Genomic DNA, 17,072 nt, shown 5'->3' on the forward strand with positions numbered 1-17,072 from the left:
CTACTGACTTCTGTTCACTTTGGTACCAACCACATGGCTAGGAACTGAACCATGTCCTATGAGGATAATTGTTCTTGCACACACACACACACACACACACACACACACACACACACACACACCCATCTCCCGGGGATGGAATCTAGGTTTCCACCTATGCTTGGCTTGTGTTGCACTGAAGCTCCTCCCCCACCCCAGGCCAGCACATTGCTTCATAAATAAATGAAAGGGTGAGCACAGTAATGCATAATTAATTCAGTATTTTTTTTTCAAAGATGACATAAAGCTTTCATTCCAATCAGGGGCAGCTTTGGGAAGACGACCCTTCTCAGCCCTCCGTTATCACCACTGCCTCGTGGATGCTCTGCGTGATGTAGTCTATGTTCCTGGAATTGATGCAGGTGAAATTGATGCGGCTGTTCTTAGGGATGTAGATGTGCTTCTTCTTGATCAGGAACTCCACCTGCTGGTCTGGGACAGTCACAGGGCTCATAATTCCTCTCAAGCCCAGGCAGAATTAGAGAATAAGAAGTGTCAGCATCAGTGGGGTTCTAGAACGCTTTCTGAAGCAGCCTCACTTTTCCAAGGACGTGGGGAAGGCCCAGAGCGGAGCTGCAAACTGATCATCCAGTCAGTGCCGCTCAGTGTTAAAACACAGGTCTGGGGTCAGGAAGGGGAGAGTTGTCCCGTTCTGGAACTTACAGTTGAGTCCCAGATAGGCATGGGTCCCACTCTGTTCGGTGATGTGATTCCAGGACCCAGGGGTCCCCAGGAGCCGGAGCTTCTCCTTCACCTTCTCTTTGATCAGCATGACATTCTCCACAACACTTTTTAGACTCTGCTTCCTGTCAAGGCAAGAAGGAAGAAACGGGACTGAGGGGTCTCCTCGCTTCCCAATGTAGCTTCCCCTCTTCCTATTTTTTTCCGTGCCCTGACCCATGTCAGGAAGTACATGGATGGAACTTGGGCTCCGTGGCACCTATGGCAGGAAGGGGATTTGATTCTGCTGTAGTTTGGGTCTTAAACGTCTCCTCAAGGCCCACGTGTTAAAGGCTGTGTCACTATTGGTTGTGGGAGGAAGTTAGGTCATTGGGGTGGGGAGTTATTAGGACTCCTGCTCCTTCATTACCTCTGTTTGCTTTCTGGACATCATAAGGTGAACATTTGTTACCTCAAACTCTACCACCATGTGTTGCTGCACCCTAGGATCCAGGGACACTATCAACTGGACTTCAAAACTGAGAGTGAACACAAACCTTTCTTTTCTGGGGGGAGGGGTGTTAATCCTATCAAGCATTCTCAAGTGCAGTAACAGGAAGCTGAGTGACCCAGGCCCCATACTAATTTAAGCATGAAAAGTAGACTCCCAGGTTTTGCCACCTTAGTTTTAGTGTGTGTGTGTGTGTGTGTAGGTCAGAGGACAACTTGTAGGAGTAGGTTCTTTCTTTCCACCACATGGGTCCTGGGAATCATCAGGTCCTGAGGTCATCAGCCTTGGCAGCAAGTACCTTTACCTGCGGAGCAATGTGTCAGGCCCAGATCTATCTCTCTCTCTCTCTCTCTCTCTCTCTCTCTCTCTCTCTCTCTCTCTCTCTCTCCTCTCTCTCTCTCTCTCCTCTCTCTGTATTTTATTTGTGCACCCCAATAAAGCTTATCTGGGGATCAGAGGAAAAAGTCAGCCGCCACATTAAATATAGAGGTCAGGCAGTGGTAGCACACGTCTTTAACCCTAGTATTTGGGAGGCAGAGATCCATCCAGATCTCTGCGAGTTCAAGGCCACACTGGGAACAGAGCCAGGCGTGGTGGCACACACCTTTAATCCCAGTGCTAGTTAACCATAGAGGTCTGGAGGTCTGTACAGACAGACAGGAAGTGATAGAGCTGGGCAGAAAGAGGAAGTGATGTAGCTGGGCGGAGAGAGGAAGTAAGATGGCAGGGCACAGAAAGGTATATAGGCGTGTGTATACAGGAAGTAGCTCTCGTGCATATACAGGAAGTAGCTCTCTCTTGGGCTGAGGATTTCCTAGCGGTAAGAACATGGCTGGCTTCTTTCTGCTTCCCTAATCTCTCAGTTTTCACTCCAATATCTGGCTCCTGTTTTTTTTTTTTAATTATTATTAATAAGATTGTTAGCAATTCATCTTATCCCTCCTCTCTCTCTAGTCTCTCTCTCTCTCTCTCTCTCTCTCTCTCTCTCTCTCTCTCTCTCGTGTGTGTGTGTGTGTGTGTGTGTGTGTGTGTGTGTGTGTATGTGCGCGCGTGCGTGCGCGCACACCTGTGCTTATGTATAAAATAATGGGTTTCATCAGTCTGGAAGTGTTCAGATAACTAACTCATTGGCTTATCTCTAAAGTAAAGGTGCCATTGTCCACTCCTGCAAGGCAGGGCAGCCCTTGGCATAGCTAGAGCCACGGCACACAGAAGGCCCTCAGTAAAATTTGATGGATGTGTGCATGAATGAGTGGGATACAGAGGCCACATAGGACAAAAAGAAGCACTCAGGTGGATCCCGTGAGCCAGGCAGTCTGTAGGAATGTGGGAGCCCTAGCCGCCCTCCCTTGCCCAGTCCCTCCCACCCCTTACCATTCTACAAGCAGAGCAGGGTTACAGAGGATGGAAGTGATTATCCGGGCACCCGTGGCCGGAGGGTTTCCCCACAGGGCCTGGACATTGTTCATCAGCTGCGAGAGGACGCACAGCAGGTCCTGGTTGCTGAGGGCTGCAACAACTAGGATCCCCACTCCTTCATCTGCAGCATTGAGAAAAAGACAGCTTCACCCGCGGTCTCCTCCCTTAGGCTCAGAATCCCACCTCCACCTCTCCCTCCAACCTCGCAGGAGGCAGGGCTAAGCCGTGGAGCCGCCAGCTCAGCCCAGCCAGGGTAGTATTTGACCCCCCCAAAAGCAGAAAGAGCGTCCACAAGCAAGAATGTGCACGGAGGAGAGAGCTTGAAAGATTTGCCAAGTACTTCCTCCTCATCTTCCAGCTGAGGAGGCAGACGCCTGAGAGGGTGAAATTTTAACTAGGACAGGTATGGGTAACTTGGGTAGCTGGGTTTAGTCACAGAGCCTGACTTCTAGCTCAAGGGTGCTCTTTTCTGCTCACACTGTGATTCTCTGGAGTACTAGCCTTCTTCCAGGGGATAAGTGGTGTTGAAAATATCTATCCTTTGGTGGAGGGGTAATGTAAGACAGTGGGAGAAATATGAGAAAGTGTGTGTGTGTGTGTGTGTGTGTGTGTGTGTGTGTGTGTGTGTGTGTAAGAGAGAGACAGAAAGATACAGAGACAGACAGACAGAACATTATAAGAAGCTCATTATTTTGTAAGCTCACTAAAAAATAAAATCACTTGTGTGATGGATATGACAACACTTTTGTTCCCCATTTCTCTTACCCTTCTGCCCATACCATACCATAAATGCCAAAATTCTTGGACAGAGATTGGCTGCAGAAGAACTCAAACCCTAGGAACACGAAGTACTGTAAGAGTCTGGTGTCTTCTTCCAGGTCACCTGTGGACAGACCTTGACAGGGAACGTCAAAGAATGGGAATATATGCTTGCTCTGCAAGGGAAAAAAAAAAGAATCCAAAAGAACGAGGTTGCTGGGGAGAAGCAGATGTGACAGGGGCGGGGGGGGGGGCGGGGGAGCGTGGCAGGAAGTTCTGCTGACCTTAATGATGGACATCAGATTTGTCCACTGAGTCTGTGTGAACCTGCAGTCAATAATGTTCCCAATCACAAGGATACTGTCAGCTGGGATATGCTGTAGGAAGACACTTGTCTCATCAAGGCACCACCTCTAACCGTGTGGCGGTGACACCAGGCATTTAGAGGAGAAATAATCTCTTAGGTTTATTCTCACTAAAAATCCCGGCAAATCCAAGCCGAGCGAAGGCCAATAAGTCAGGGGGAAGAATAGGCCATAAGCCAGGTTTATAGAGGGAGACGATTCTGAGTGGGGACCCCCCTACCTCCATCAAATCGAAGAACAAGGTGGGGTCTGAGCACAGCTCCTTGGGGTTCCAGATGCAGTATTCATACACTGTAAAGCCCATGTCCTGGAAGATGAGTCCATACTGTTCTGTGGGAACACAGACCCCCCCACCAGCTGGGGTCCATAGGAATGGAGAAACAGAGGCAGCAGAGATGCCAGAGGGTGGGGTAAGGATTCCTGACTGACGGTAGGACAGTCACAGGAAAAGGGTGGACATAGCTTGGCATAGCTACCATTTTTTTCCTCCTGACAGGTAGTGAGGGTAAGAGCGGAGATGACACACAGGGCAGGAATTGGCAACACTCACCCTTTTGACATGAGACAATGCAAACGGTTTTCAAATTCTTACGCCACGTCCTGAGAAACTGGGCCCCAAGCTGGAAGGCTCCACTGTCACCAACAGTGTGCACACCCCCTACCTGTCAGCAAGTGAAAGCAAGCAGTACGTGAAAGGAACCTTTTAAAGGATCGGGGGTCACATCGGCGGTCACACCGGCACACCCCAGACTCAGATTTTTGTCTTACTTTTGGTTCTGAGGTTGGACTGAGGGCCTTACACATGCTCAGCATTTCAGCCCTCTTCCTTTTTCCTTTTTTTTTTCCCGGAGCTGAGGACCCGAACCCAGGGCCTTGTGCATGCTAGGCAAGTGCTCTACCACTGAGCTAAATCCCCAACCCCTCTTTTTCCTTTTATATTGAAGTGACCTACTTATAGTTTTCAAATCAGCAGCGGTGGTGCAACCGAGTGACTGAATGAGAAGGATTTAGGCTCAGATCCCAGCTCAGCTTCCCAGTGGAAAATCTATGGACTTTCAGAGTCTTGGGAATTGCCTTTGTCAAGGTGGAGGCCCTTGTGTGTCATGTAGCCCTGTATCTCCTCTTGGTGCCTCACCCTTTTCTCTGCAATGGCTTGGCTGTGTTTTCCAAAGAGGAGTTCCAAGGCGGCTTGGATGAATGATTTCATGCCCATCCTGGGTAAGTATTCATAGTTCAGAGAGGGGTCCTGTGAAATCTGCAGGCGAGTCCTGCGCACCACGAGAGAAATCCAGGGATAGCCTTGTTCGGTCATGCAGACTGTGGAGAAACGTCAAAGGGAGTTTTCTGTGTGCCCAGTCTTGGGGTCTCTGGGACAGTGGCCCATAAACCACAAGTCTTGTGTGTGTTTCTTGGGACTTTGGAAAGTACCCATGAACACTTATATTTCTCTCTCTCCCCTCCCTTCTTGCTTCTTTCTTTTCATAAAACAGTGATTGTGTTTAAAAACAAAACACCACCTGTAATGCAAATCTTAAAAGGTCTTATTAATAAAAACAAACCCGGAGCCAGGTATTGGGGTGAACGCTGAAAGATCAGAGAAACAGAACAAGCCACATCCAACCTCACCTCACCAATTCCTCAGCTGATCTTGTTTCCTCAGACTGAAAGACTCCTGATTCCTCATCTGAATGGATCTCAGCTAAACTGCTGCTAAAAGCTAAAAGCTTAAAAAAGGCTCTAGTTCCTAATCCTCATGCCTTATATACCTTTCTGCTTCCTGACATCACTTCCTGGGATTAAAGGTGTGTGTCACCATGCCTGGCTGTTTCCAGTGTGGCTTTGAACTCACAGAGATCCAAACAGATCTCTGCCTCCCGAATGTTAGGATTAAAGGCGTGTGCTATCACTGCCTAAACCTATGTTTATTATAATGGCTGTTCTGTTCTCTGACCCCCAGATAAGTTTATTGGGATGCACAGTATATCAACCACAACCACCACCATCAACAACAAAAACCTCCGCTAAGTCAGGCTTGATGGCCCAGGCTTGTCACCCCAGCACTAAGGAAGGGAGGAGGCAGGAGGATCATTTTCAGGCCAGCCTGGTCCATAGCTTCCGGCTAGCCTGAGCTATATATAGCAAGACATGGTCTGAAAAACAAAAACCACAAACAAAACAGAATAGCAACAAAGGCAGCTGAAACCTATGCATTTTAAAGGTTACAATTTACATACAAAATAAGTTAGACATTCAATAAGTTAAAGTACGCTCTGGCTTTCATGATGGGGAGGCCTGATTCCATATGAGAAGGGCTCTCTGTCTGTCTCTGCCCCTCTCTTTCTGTGTCTCTTTGTCTCTGTCTGTCTGTCTGTGTCTGTCTGTCTTCCCTTGTCCTCTCCCCGTCTCATTAAACATCCCAGACTGGCCTTGAACTTGCTTTGTAGCTGAGAATGACCTTGAACATCTGATCCTCCACCCCTCAGGTGCTGGGGTTACAGGTGAGTGCCATACTTGGTTTGTTTGCTAGGGATTGAATGAAGGGCTTCAGGAATGCTAGGCAGGTACTCTGTCAATAGAGAAGAAGACTTGTCTCCTCCCAAATTCCCAGAAGTCCTCAGCAAAGGGCACAGGGAATGGGATGACTTGGAACCCTCAGTGCTCTGCTAGGCTCTGGGCAGTTCTGTTAATACACTAAAGCTTTTCCAACTGCAGGGGCATGGACTATTCTTCATTCCTCCACTGGGGCCACTGCCCACTTACAGCCAGTCAAAATGTGTAGAAAACCTTAAACCCTGAAATGATTGGCCCCTACCTTTGTAGGCCAGGAACATCTTGCTAGGATAATCATCGTGTCTGTAGGTCTTTAGTAAGCTACCTTCCAGCTTCTGGGCTGGGGGTATGTCCCTGAACACAGAAAGACTTGTCATAGCTGAATGTAAATGTTCAACAACTGTGACTCTGCTTCAGGTCTCTTTCTCCCAGAACCTTGGCAGCTCTGATACAGACACTGTGGGTAATGGGTTGTCAGAGCAACAGAACCTTAGGACTCCATGGTGGCAAGTTCAGGGGTCACAGGAACATTCCACGGCACTGGAGGAGAGTCCTCTGGGAGATTAGGAGGCCGGAAGGAGTGATAAAGGACATAGGGTTCCCAGGCACTTGCCCTGCCTAACTTACTGCCTTCTATAGCCCCAAGCCATCCAACTGAAATAGCAAGTCAGTCTCTAGAAAGCAGGACAAGGCTGGTACGCCATCAAACTTAATGAATAACATTGGGCGCTTCTGCGTTAAAACCAACATTGCAATGTTATTCATTAAGCAGTGCTGTTACCCTGCGAGAAAATCCACGAGGTACAACAAAACCCACTATCAGAGATTTATTAGGAGAAGGGAGGGATGGAAAAGAGCGTGACCAGGCCTGTGGAAGACACATGCAAAGAGAGAAGGTGGGGGTGGGGCGTAGTGGGGTAGGAAGGCTGGGAATCTTATGGATTCCCCTGCATATGTGCATATGGGCTTACAGAGCTACACCACGCATGTGCATAGCTTGTGCGATCACGCAGCACATGGATTACACAGGACGTAAGGCTCCTTACTTGGCTACTGAACTGCGTATGTGCGGTCATGTAGCTGGGGGAGTGGCCAGGAATTCCAACAAGGGTTCCCCCAACAGAAGCAAACATCCCATGGCACACAACAGTGCCAATCACTACTTTCTATTTCCATCTTGCAAGGGATTGGGTAAGAGCGCAAATCACACTCCGATGTGAGTGGAGAAAATCCAATTTTCTTTTCAGTGCTGGGCATTGAACTCAGGGCCTGAGACACATTCTTCAGAGATTCTCAAGATTTAAAAGCCGTTTTCTGTAAGTGTTGCAGCTTGGATGGAAAGGTTTCCTGGCAGTCAAGGAAGATCACAAAGTCACTGTAAGTGTAGTAGTTTACAATTCTGCTCCAGGGGAAGGAGGAGGGTTTCCAGAGGAGATGATTTCCCCAGCAACGTTGTTACAGCTTTGCTTTTTCTTCTCTGGAGAAGTGTTTCAGCTCTGCTCACATCCCCTGGAGTGTAACAACTCTGCTCTGCTAAGGGAAAGTTTCCCCAGCGAAAGTGTTTCAGTTCTGCTTTGCTCTGGCTCTGGCAAAAATGTCACACCAGACAACAAAACTTACTCGAGAGATTTATTGGAAAGGAAGAATCCAAGAGGGCAGTTGCCTCCAGGGTGAGAAGCAGCCGCAAACCTGAACAGGGTACAGAGCTTATATAGGGTTTCTCGGGGGGGGGGGGGGGGAGGGAGGATTGGGATTGGTGGGGTTTTGTGGCCTGACTCTGGGGCAAGCTCAGGGATTAGTGGGATTTCAAGCCCTGGCCCTGGGGTCAAGTCAGAGTCAGGGTGTTTTTTCCTCCGCCCCTTTCACTCTACATTTTCTTCCATGGCTGTTTTATTTTGGGGGGAAGCTAAATCTGAGTTTATGAAGAAACAGTTTTTACATACATTTAAGCATGGGCGTTTGGGGAAGGAGAAGCTTAAGAAGAAGGATCAACTTTCATTGGAAAAGCTGCTTTTGCAGCAGCCCACCTGACTACAGAGACATAATTAGTCAATGTGTTGAGAATAAATGACTGTTGGGGCTGGAGAGATGGCTCAGTGGTTAAGAGCACCGTCTGCTCTTCCAGAGGACAAGGGTTCAATGTCCAGCCCTCACACGGTAGCTCGCAACTGTCTGTAACTCCAGTTCAAGGAGATGGGACACCCTCACACAGACATATATGCAAGCAAAACACCCATGCACACAGAATGAAATACACAAAGAGGAGAAAAAAAGTGACAGTTGAATACTCAGATAGAAATGGAATGTTTGTATCACCCACTCCACGGCTCAGTGGAGAACATCACAGAAGTGAGGGCAAGAATGTAAGAGCTGGAGAAAGGGATAGGGAAGGCCGGGATGACTGACTCCCAGGCACGACAGGGCTGTGGCACACTTAAACTCACGACAGCTATAATTACCTGGACTAGACAGGACTTTATGCTGGTTAGATGTTTGTCAACATGATACAAGTCCTCTGGGAAGAGGGAAATACCTGAGAAAATGCCATCATGAGATTGGCCTGCAGGCCACCTCCTAATAGTGCCACTCCCTATTATTAGCTTATGGGGGCCAATTATAATCAAATCACCACAACTACCAAGTATAACACTCTGATAAATGTGGGTGACCCTCTCTTCAGATGCCTCTCTCTAGGGCAGCAGTTGTGACACGTAGGTTGATTAATGATTGATGTGGGAGGGCCAGCCCACTTTGGGAAGTGCCATTACTAGGCAGGTGGTCCTGGGTTGTATAAGAAACCAGGTCTAGCAAGCATGAACAGTAAACCAGTAAGCAGCATTCCTCCATGGTTTCCGCTTCCGTTCCTACCTTCAGGTTCCTGCCCTGCTTGAGCTTCAGTGACGGACCATCATCGGGATGTGTGAGCCCAAAAGACCTTTTCCTCCCTAAGTTGCTTTTGGTCATGGTCTTTATCACAGTAAATTAGGATAGACCTGTCAATACCTTGTCATGGGAGGGTGTCTTAGTTAGGGTTTCTATTGCTGTGAAGAGACACCATGACCACAGCAACTCTTACAAAGGAAAACATTTCATTGAGGTGGTGGTGGCTTATAGTTTCAGAGGTTCAGTCCATTATCATCATGGTGGGGAGCATGGCGGCATGCAGGCAGATGTGGTGCTGGAGGAGTAGCTGAGAGTCCTACATGTTGAAGGCAATAGGAAGTTGACTGAAAGTCACACTGAGGGAAGCTTGAGCAAAAGAGACCTCAAAGCCTGCTCCTACACTGATACACTTTCTCCAACAAGGCTACACCTACTTCAACAAGGCCATGCCTCCTAATAGTGCCACTCTATTTGGGGGCCATTTTCGTTCAAACCACCACAGACAGGAAGTAGATTATGAAGCCTCATTTCTCCTGAAGATTGATACACAGTTAACGGCAGGTGGGAGAGGGAAAGACTTTTGCTTCACTAGTGTGGCTATTGCTCTGATACCCATGTTTTTGTAAACAAACTCTCACCTGCAGCAGTCCGCTGGCTCAAACGCCATTACAAGATGGCGCTGGTTTCCTGTTTATCCCGAATGCTAACGTGTCGCTCTCCCGCCCGATAGTACTGACCAATCAGCTTACCGCCCAAGCTCCGCCCCCAGAACCTGCATATAAGCCAGCTTGCCCCGGCGCCCGGGGCCCTCCTCCCGTACCAGCTCTCCCGAGAAGCCATAACCGAGCAGCGTTCAATAAAACCGTGATAGAGGAAGAATCTTGGAGTCGTGTCTTGCTTCCCCGCTGGTCGGGGCGCGCCGCAACTGGTGCCGAAACCCGGGAAACTTCGGACCTTGCGAACGACTCGGAGGAGGGCCGAAGATTCAGAACCTCACACGGGAACGGTGAGTACTCATAAGAATGCAAGAGACCCGATTTGGGTGCCGACAAGACTAACACGAGGGGTACAACAACATGAGGAAGATGGAGAAGATGATGCTGACCTTCCTGACGATCAGCCTCTCCCTGAATCTGGCCTGGACTCAGGATGACATATTCTGGGCTTTCCTTCGAGCCTGGCCTGTGCCCGCTCCTGTGTTTTTAACGGATACTCTCTTTCCACAATTTCATTCCACCATCTGCAGGCTGGAGGATGAAGTTTGTTATCCTACCACCTATCAAACTTCAAGCTATAATAGCACTGATTTTATTTTCCAGTTCAAAAACAGTGCTTAAACAGTAAACCTTTTAAACCAGCCAAGAATAAGTTAGGATCCCTGTTTCAGGCATATAACAACAAAAGTCTGGCAGGGTACCCCTGGGATATGAGAGAGAATTTGAAATGTTACAATTGAATTTCACCGCCTCTATTGCTGCCCTAAATCAGACGCGTGCTCATTTGACCACCTTGGGAGAATTTACTGATTTTTTGGTCACAGCTGCATCTTATGTGAAGGAATGGGCTGGGGTGTGGGCGATGGGAACAGTGGGCTTGATTGGTCTAGTCATACTGGGTTGGATCCTCTGTAGGTTGATAAAGCGCAATCGTACAGAGCGTACACTTATGCTATGGCCGCCCTGGATGCTGGCGGTTCCCCAAGTATCTGGTTGGCCCAGCTGAGGGAACTGTAGGCTGTCCTTGCACTCGGAGGGCTCTGCCCATTGCACCCGATTAGGAAGCCTATGATACTGCTCCTGCACACGGAGAGCTATGCTCATTGCACCCGTTTTGAGAGTATCATTGTTCCTCCTACTCAGCACTCGCCCATCGAGCAGGAAGCTCATCATGAGGAGACTCCTAGCTCTGGGTTGCCAAAAACAAAAAGGGGGAACTGCAGCAGTCCGCTGGCTCAAACGCCATTACAAGATGGCGCTGGTTTCCTGTTTATCCCGAATGCTAACGTGTCGCTCTCCCGCCCGATAGTACTGACCAATCAGCTTACCGCCCAAGCTCCGCCCCCAGAACCTGCATATAAGCCAGCTTGCCCCGGCGCCCGGGGCCCTCCTCCCGTACCAGCTCTCCCGAGAAGCCATAACCGAGCAGCGTTCAATAAAACCGTGATAGAGGAAGAATCTTGGAGTCGTGTCTTGCTTCCCCGCTGGTCGGGGCGCGCCGCACTCACCCATGCTTCTATAAATATCCTAAGGAAATTCACTGATGTGAGTGCATGCTCACACACACACACACACACACACACACACACACAGGATGTGAAAGTAGAAAGACTAGTTGGGAAGAGAAAGGATATTAGTATAAGTGAGAGGGACAAGAAAGGGTAAAGGGGGTGAATTTGACAAAATACATTATGCACATATGAAAATGATATAATGAAGCCCATTATTATATATGATTAATATATGTTAATAAAAACATTTAAAGAAAGGACAGCATTACATGCCCTAGAACAGTGGTTCTCAGCCTTCCTAATGTTGCGATCCTTTAATAAAGTTCCTCATGTTGTGGTGACCCCCCCATAAAATTATTTTCATTGATACTTCATAACTGTAATTTTGCTACTATTACAAATCATGATGTAAATATCTGATATGCAGATGGCGTTAGGAGACCCCTGTGAAAGGGTCATTGGATCCCCAAAGAGGGTGTGACACACAGGTGGTCAACTGCTGCCCTAGAGAGTGACATCTGAAGAGAGGGTCACCCACATTTATCAGAGTGTTACACTTGGTAGTTGTGGTGATTTGATTGTAATTGGCCCCCATAAGCTAATAGGGAGTGGCACTATTAGGAGGTGTGAACCTGTTGAAGTAGATGTGGCCTTGTTGGAGGAAGTGTGTCACTGTGGGGGTGGGTGTTGAGATCTTCTATGCTCAAGTTACACCTGCTACAGTTCGCTTCCTGTTGCCTGGAGATCAAGATATAGAACTCTCAGCTCCTTCTCCAGCACCATGCCTGCCTGCATGCAATCAGGTGCTGCCATAATGATTACAGACTAAACCTCTGAACTGTAAGCCATCACCATTAAACATTTTCCTTGATAAGAGTTGCTGTGGTCACGGTGGGTGTCTCTTCACAGCAGTAGAAAGCCTAAGGAAGAGCGCAGTACAGCAGACAACCCAGTAAGCCCATCTTACTTTTCTCAGTAACCTGGAGCCCAGACTTCTGGGTGTGTTAACAGTTTTAATCGTGGTCTCTTAGGGTTTTATTATCTTAACTGGTTATCTTAATCTTTGAAATGTTTACGAGAGTTAGTATTTACGAGAGTTCGGGAAACAAAGCCTTGCTTTCTCAGTGACAGGGCAGATGGTAAGCTTTGTTTTTGTTCTCTTCCCCATTCCCCCTTTTGCATTTTAAGACCAGATATTACTATGTGTTACAGGCTATAACTGTCAATTCTCCTGCCTCCTCCTCTCCCGTGCTGGTATGTACTGCCATGCCTGCTCTGGAGGGGAAGTTTTTTTCTAAACCGAAACTTTTTAAAGATAATTTTTATTAATGCTCAAACAGCCCTCTTATTTACCACACTGTGTATTTGGAACCTGGGTGAATATTAAACGGTAAAGAAAATCAGACAAATCTGATGTCATGACTGTGGTACAGTAAAAAAGTATGTGTTGTTCAAAACTTACATGGTCTTCTAATAAAAAAAAACCTGGAGCCAGATATTGAGGTGAAAGCTGAAAGACCAGAGAAGCAGAGCAAGCCACAGCCGACCTCATCTTGCCAATTCCTCAGGCCATCCTGTTCCCTCAGACTGAAAGCCTGTGGGTCCTCATCTGAAAGGGTCTCAGCTGAACTGCTTTAGTTCCTGTTTCCTCACGCCTTATATACCTTTCTCCGCCTAACCATGTCACTTCCTGGGATTAAAGGCGTGTGTGCTTCCCAGTACTGGGATTAAAGGTATGTGCCACCACTGCCTGGCTCTGTTTCCAGTGTGGCCTTGAACTCACAGAGATCCAGATGGATCTCTGCCTCCCGAGTGATAGGATTAAAGGTGTATTCCACCATTGTCTGGCCTCTGTGTTTAATCTAGTGGCTGGCTCTGTCCTCAGACCTTCATACAAGTTTATTAGGGTACACAATATATAACCACAACTGTGTCGTTTCATAGCAGCAGTCCGGGCATCCAATATACTAAAAAACGTGGGTTGGGTCAGTGGGCATGGTGGCGTAAGCCTGTCACTGGGTTACAAGAGAGTTTGTCTCAAACCAAACAACAAAATAGAAACACAAGCCTGGGTACTCAGCTTGTGACAGAGTGCTTGTCTAGCGTGTATGAAGTTTAGTCCCTAGTACTACATAAACCATAGCTCTCAGGAGAGAGGGAGGCAGAAGAATGTTAGAAATTCATGGTCGTTCTCTGCTACACAGACTTGGATGCTGTTTTTTCTTTTCCTTTTTTAATTAAAAAAAATTTCTATTCATTTTACATACCAAACACAGATCCCCTCTTATCTCTCCTCTCGCTCCCTCCAGCTTCCCTCCCTCCCCAACACCCCCATCCCCTCCTCCAAAAGGGTAAGGCCTCCCATGGGGAGTCAGCAAAGCCTGCTCATGCACCAGGGATAGATCCTGATCCCATTGTCCCTCAAATAGACCAAAATACACAACTGTCTCCCGTATGCAGAGGGCCTAGTCCAGTCCCTGCAGGTTCCACAGCTGTTGGTCTAGAGTTTGTGAGTTCCTATGAGCTTGGTTCAGTTGTCTTTGTAGATTTCCCCATCATGATCTTGATCCCCCTTGCTCATATAATCCCTCTTCCCTCTCTTCCACTGGACTCCCAGAGCTCAGCCTGGTGCTTGGTTGTGGATCTCTGTATCTGCTCCTATCAGTTACTGGATAAAGGCTCTATGATGACAGTTAGGGTAGTCACCAATCTTATCACCAGGGTAGGCCAGTTCAGGCACCCTCTCCACTATTGCTAATAGTCTAATCTGGGGTCATCCTTGTGGATTCCTGGGAATTTCCCTAGCACCTCTATGAAGATCTCTTTCATTGCTCTCCCACTCTGTCCCTTCCCCAGCTTGACTATCCAGTTTCCTCATGTTCTCATTCCTCATCCCCTCCCCTCTATTACTCCCCCATCCCAAGTTTATTCATGGAGACCTCCTCTGTTTCCCCTTCCCAGGGTGATCCATGTGTCCCTCTTAGGGTCCTCCTTGTTTCCTAGCTTCTCTGGAGCTGTGGGTTGTAGTCTGATTATCCTTTGCTTTACATCTAGTATCCATTTATGAGTGAGTACATACCATATTTGTCTTTCTGAGTCTGGGTTCCCTTACTCAGGATGATGTTTTCTAGTTCCATCCATTTGCCTGCAAATTTCATGATGTCATTTTTATTTATTTATTTATTTATTTATTTATTTATTTATTTTTTTTTTTTTACAGCTGAGTGGTACTCCATTGTGTAAATGAACCAATCTTTCTTTATCCATTTTTCAGTTGAGGGGCATGTAGGTTGTTTCCAGGTTCTGGCTATTATGAATAATGCTGCTATGAACATAGTTGAGCAAGTGTCCTTGTGGTATGCTTGAGCATCCCTTGAGTCTATGCCTAAGAGTGGTATCATTGGGTCTTGAGGTAGATTGATTCCCAATTTTCTGAGCAGTTGCCATACTGATTTCCAAAGTGGCTGTACAAGCTTGCACTCCCACCAACAGTGGAGGAGAGTTCCCCTTGCTCCACATACTTTCCAACATAAGCTGTCATCAGTGTTTTTGATCTTAGCCATTCTGACAGATATAAGATGGTATCTCAGAGTCATTTTGATTTGCATTTCCCTGATGACTAAGGATGTTGAGCAATTTGGATGTTGTTTCAACAGTACTATTCAAAACCACAGTTCTTGTTGCTTGAAATGCAAAGAAATTAAATGAGAGTGTCCTATATTATAATATGAAGGAAAGGGAGATAGTGAGACCCATTCAGCAGGGTGCAAGATGTTGAACACCAGAAACTGCATCATGCTCCAAATACCTTCTTTCTTTTTAACTCCTTCCTTCTTCCTAAGCCAGGCTGGGCTGGCTTGGAACTCACTATGTAGGTCAGGTTGGCCTCAAACTCAAGAGAGATCCTGCTTCTGTGCCCCCAGTTCTGGGACTACATCGGGCGTTCTGGGTTTCTTTCTTTCTTTTTCTCTTTCTCTTCTTTTTTCCCTTTCTTTCTTTCTTTCTTTCTTTCTTTCTTTCTTTCTTTCTTTCTTTCTTTCTTTCTTTCTTTCTTTTTTCTTATGGACGTTTTACTTGTATGTTATTTGTGCAAACTTCGTATCTGGTGCCGAGGGGTCGGGTAGTCAGAGAGGAGGTGGATAGTTGAGAGCTATCATGTGGATGCTGGGAATCGAACCCGAGACCTTTGGAAGAGGAGCCAAGGCTTTTAACTGCTGAGCTATCTCTCCAGTCCCCCCCTACGTCCCCCCATCTCCCCTGCCACCCTCCTGCCACACACCCCTCCACCCCTCCTCCGCAAACCACAGCTGAGCCGCCGCTCCCTCACGCTGAGTACCCTTGTTAGGGAACCAGGGCTCGGCGGCGGAGCCACAAGCATTTGCTCGCATCAGGTCCGCCCCACTGCCACCGAGCAGTGCCAGGCCTAGCCGCGGCGGTTCGCGGGCTGGAGCGCTGTGAGCTTTGCAGCCTCTGCGGTCTAGATGCGGCGGGTGACTTGGGTGGACGTGGGCAGAAGCGGCGTGGAGCTGCGGCGCTTGGAAGCAGCTCGCGGTAGAGGTCGTAGGATGCTAGGGAAAGCCCATCTTCCTCAATCCACCTCTCTGCTCGCCCCTCTCTGCTCGCCCCACTCCGCCCTTCTGAGGCTTGAACTCTGAAGAAAAAGCCTCGGGAGGAGAATAAGTGGGAGAAGGGGGTATTTGCGGCTGAACAACATCTCAGCCACAGATCGTGCCGTCTTGTAGGTGGGAATTGATTCCAGCCTTGGAGCTTCAGAGCTGCGGAGGTCGAGCACAGAGTCTGCAAAACTTTAAAAATGCGATCAAAAGACAAAACCGTCTCTTGGTAGCTGTTTAGGACAAGACACAAGATAGCGCTAGAGAGCCGACAAGAAGATGCGTCAGCTCTAGGGCGGGGGTGGGTGGGTATAGACAAGTTTCTTTGACAGTGTTTCTGGAGCTAGCGGTTCCCTTAAACTTATCCTCACGGCCCCACAGATACTCCTTTGGAGGACTTTGTACATGCTCCCCACAAACTTTCCACACACCCCTCAAAACCTTGGAATCCTTGGAAATGACCTTGAGCATAATGTGAGAAGGCAGGAGGAAAAACTACTTCCTTAGATTGCTTTGGAGTTTTGGACCCAGTGCCTTGGGAGGAGTGGATGTCAGAGCTCTGGGTGAAGCTCAGGTGGCCACACCTGTGACAGAAGAGGAACGGGAAGACCCGTGAGAACGCTTGCCGTACCAGGAAACTACTAACACCTCGCTTCTTTCTGGGCCCCAAGTTTTAAATTAAAGAATGGAGAATTTGGCTTTTACAGTAGGATCAGCAGAGTGATGGGAATTCCAGCGCTTGGGAAACTGAGGCCAGAGGGTCTTGAGTCCAGCAAGCCCCTGCCTCAGAAGGCCCCCAAACAGTAGAATACACATGACAAACGTTACTGTCATAACATTTTAGACATTTTATTAGCATATGCTAATGGTACAAAGTAATAGGTTACAATATGACTTTTCATACATGTACATGGATTATATCGACTCTCTGTTACGGTCTCATGTCCTCTCTCCCACTGGCTTCCTCCTCTTTTCCCTTTGCCCCCTTCTATTTTAATGTCTGAATTAAAATGTATTTATTACTTTCTATGTATGGGTGTTTCTCC

At 47.7% G+C, this 17,072-nt stretch overlaps 1 protein-coding gene across 2 annotated transcripts; it reads right to left on the minus strand.

Annotated features, from left to right (window-relative positions):
- Positions 1-287: 287 nt before the first annotated feature.
- Got1l1 (glutamic-oxaloacetic transaminase 1 like 1) lies at positions 288-6,781 on the minus strand. Of its 2 annotated transcripts, none has more exons than XM_059244334.1 (9): positions 6,566-6,781; positions 4,889-5,070; positions 4,304-4,415; positions 3,974-4,044; positions 3,673-3,765; positions 3,414-3,564; positions 2,585-2,750; positions 703-845; positions 288-471 (listed from the first exon to the last, which is right to left on the minus strand). In XM_059244334.1, the coding sequence occupies exons 1-9, from the start codon at positions 6,678-6,680 to the stop codon at positions 329-331; spliced, it is 1,176 nt and encodes a 391-aa protein (XP_059100317.1). In that variant the 5' UTR covers positions 6,681-6,781; the 3' UTR covers positions 288-328. The 2 variants fall into 2 exon arrangements, with proteins under 2 accessions (XP_059100317.1, XP_059100316.1); XM_059244333.1 differs by having other exon boundaries at positions 3,974-4,083.
- Between the last annotated feature and the right edge of the window lie 10,291 nt (positions 6,782-17,072).

Source organism: Peromyscus eremicus, chromosome 17, assembly GCF_949786415.1.
Source record: "Peromyscus eremicus chromosome 17, PerEre_H2_v1, whole genome shotgun sequence".
NCBI lineage: Eukaryota > Metazoa > Chordata > Mammalia > Rodentia > Cricetidae > Peromyscus > Peromyscus eremicus.

Bases quoted from the DNA above. Each gene is read 5' to 3' on its own strand.
- Got1l1 (XM_059244333.1), bottom strand. From the start codon at position 6,680: ATGACAAGTCTTTCTGTGTTCAGGGACATACCCCCAGCCCAGAAGCTG. The intron at 3,766-3,973 runs GTAGGGGGGTCC...GTCTTCCTACAG, and splicing joins TGTTCTTCGATTTGATGGAG to CATATCCCAGCTGACAGTAT. The intron at 472-702 runs GTAAGTTCCAGA...TGACTGTCCCAG, and splicing joins TGCCTATCTGGGACTCAACT to ACCAGCAGGTGGAGTTCCTG.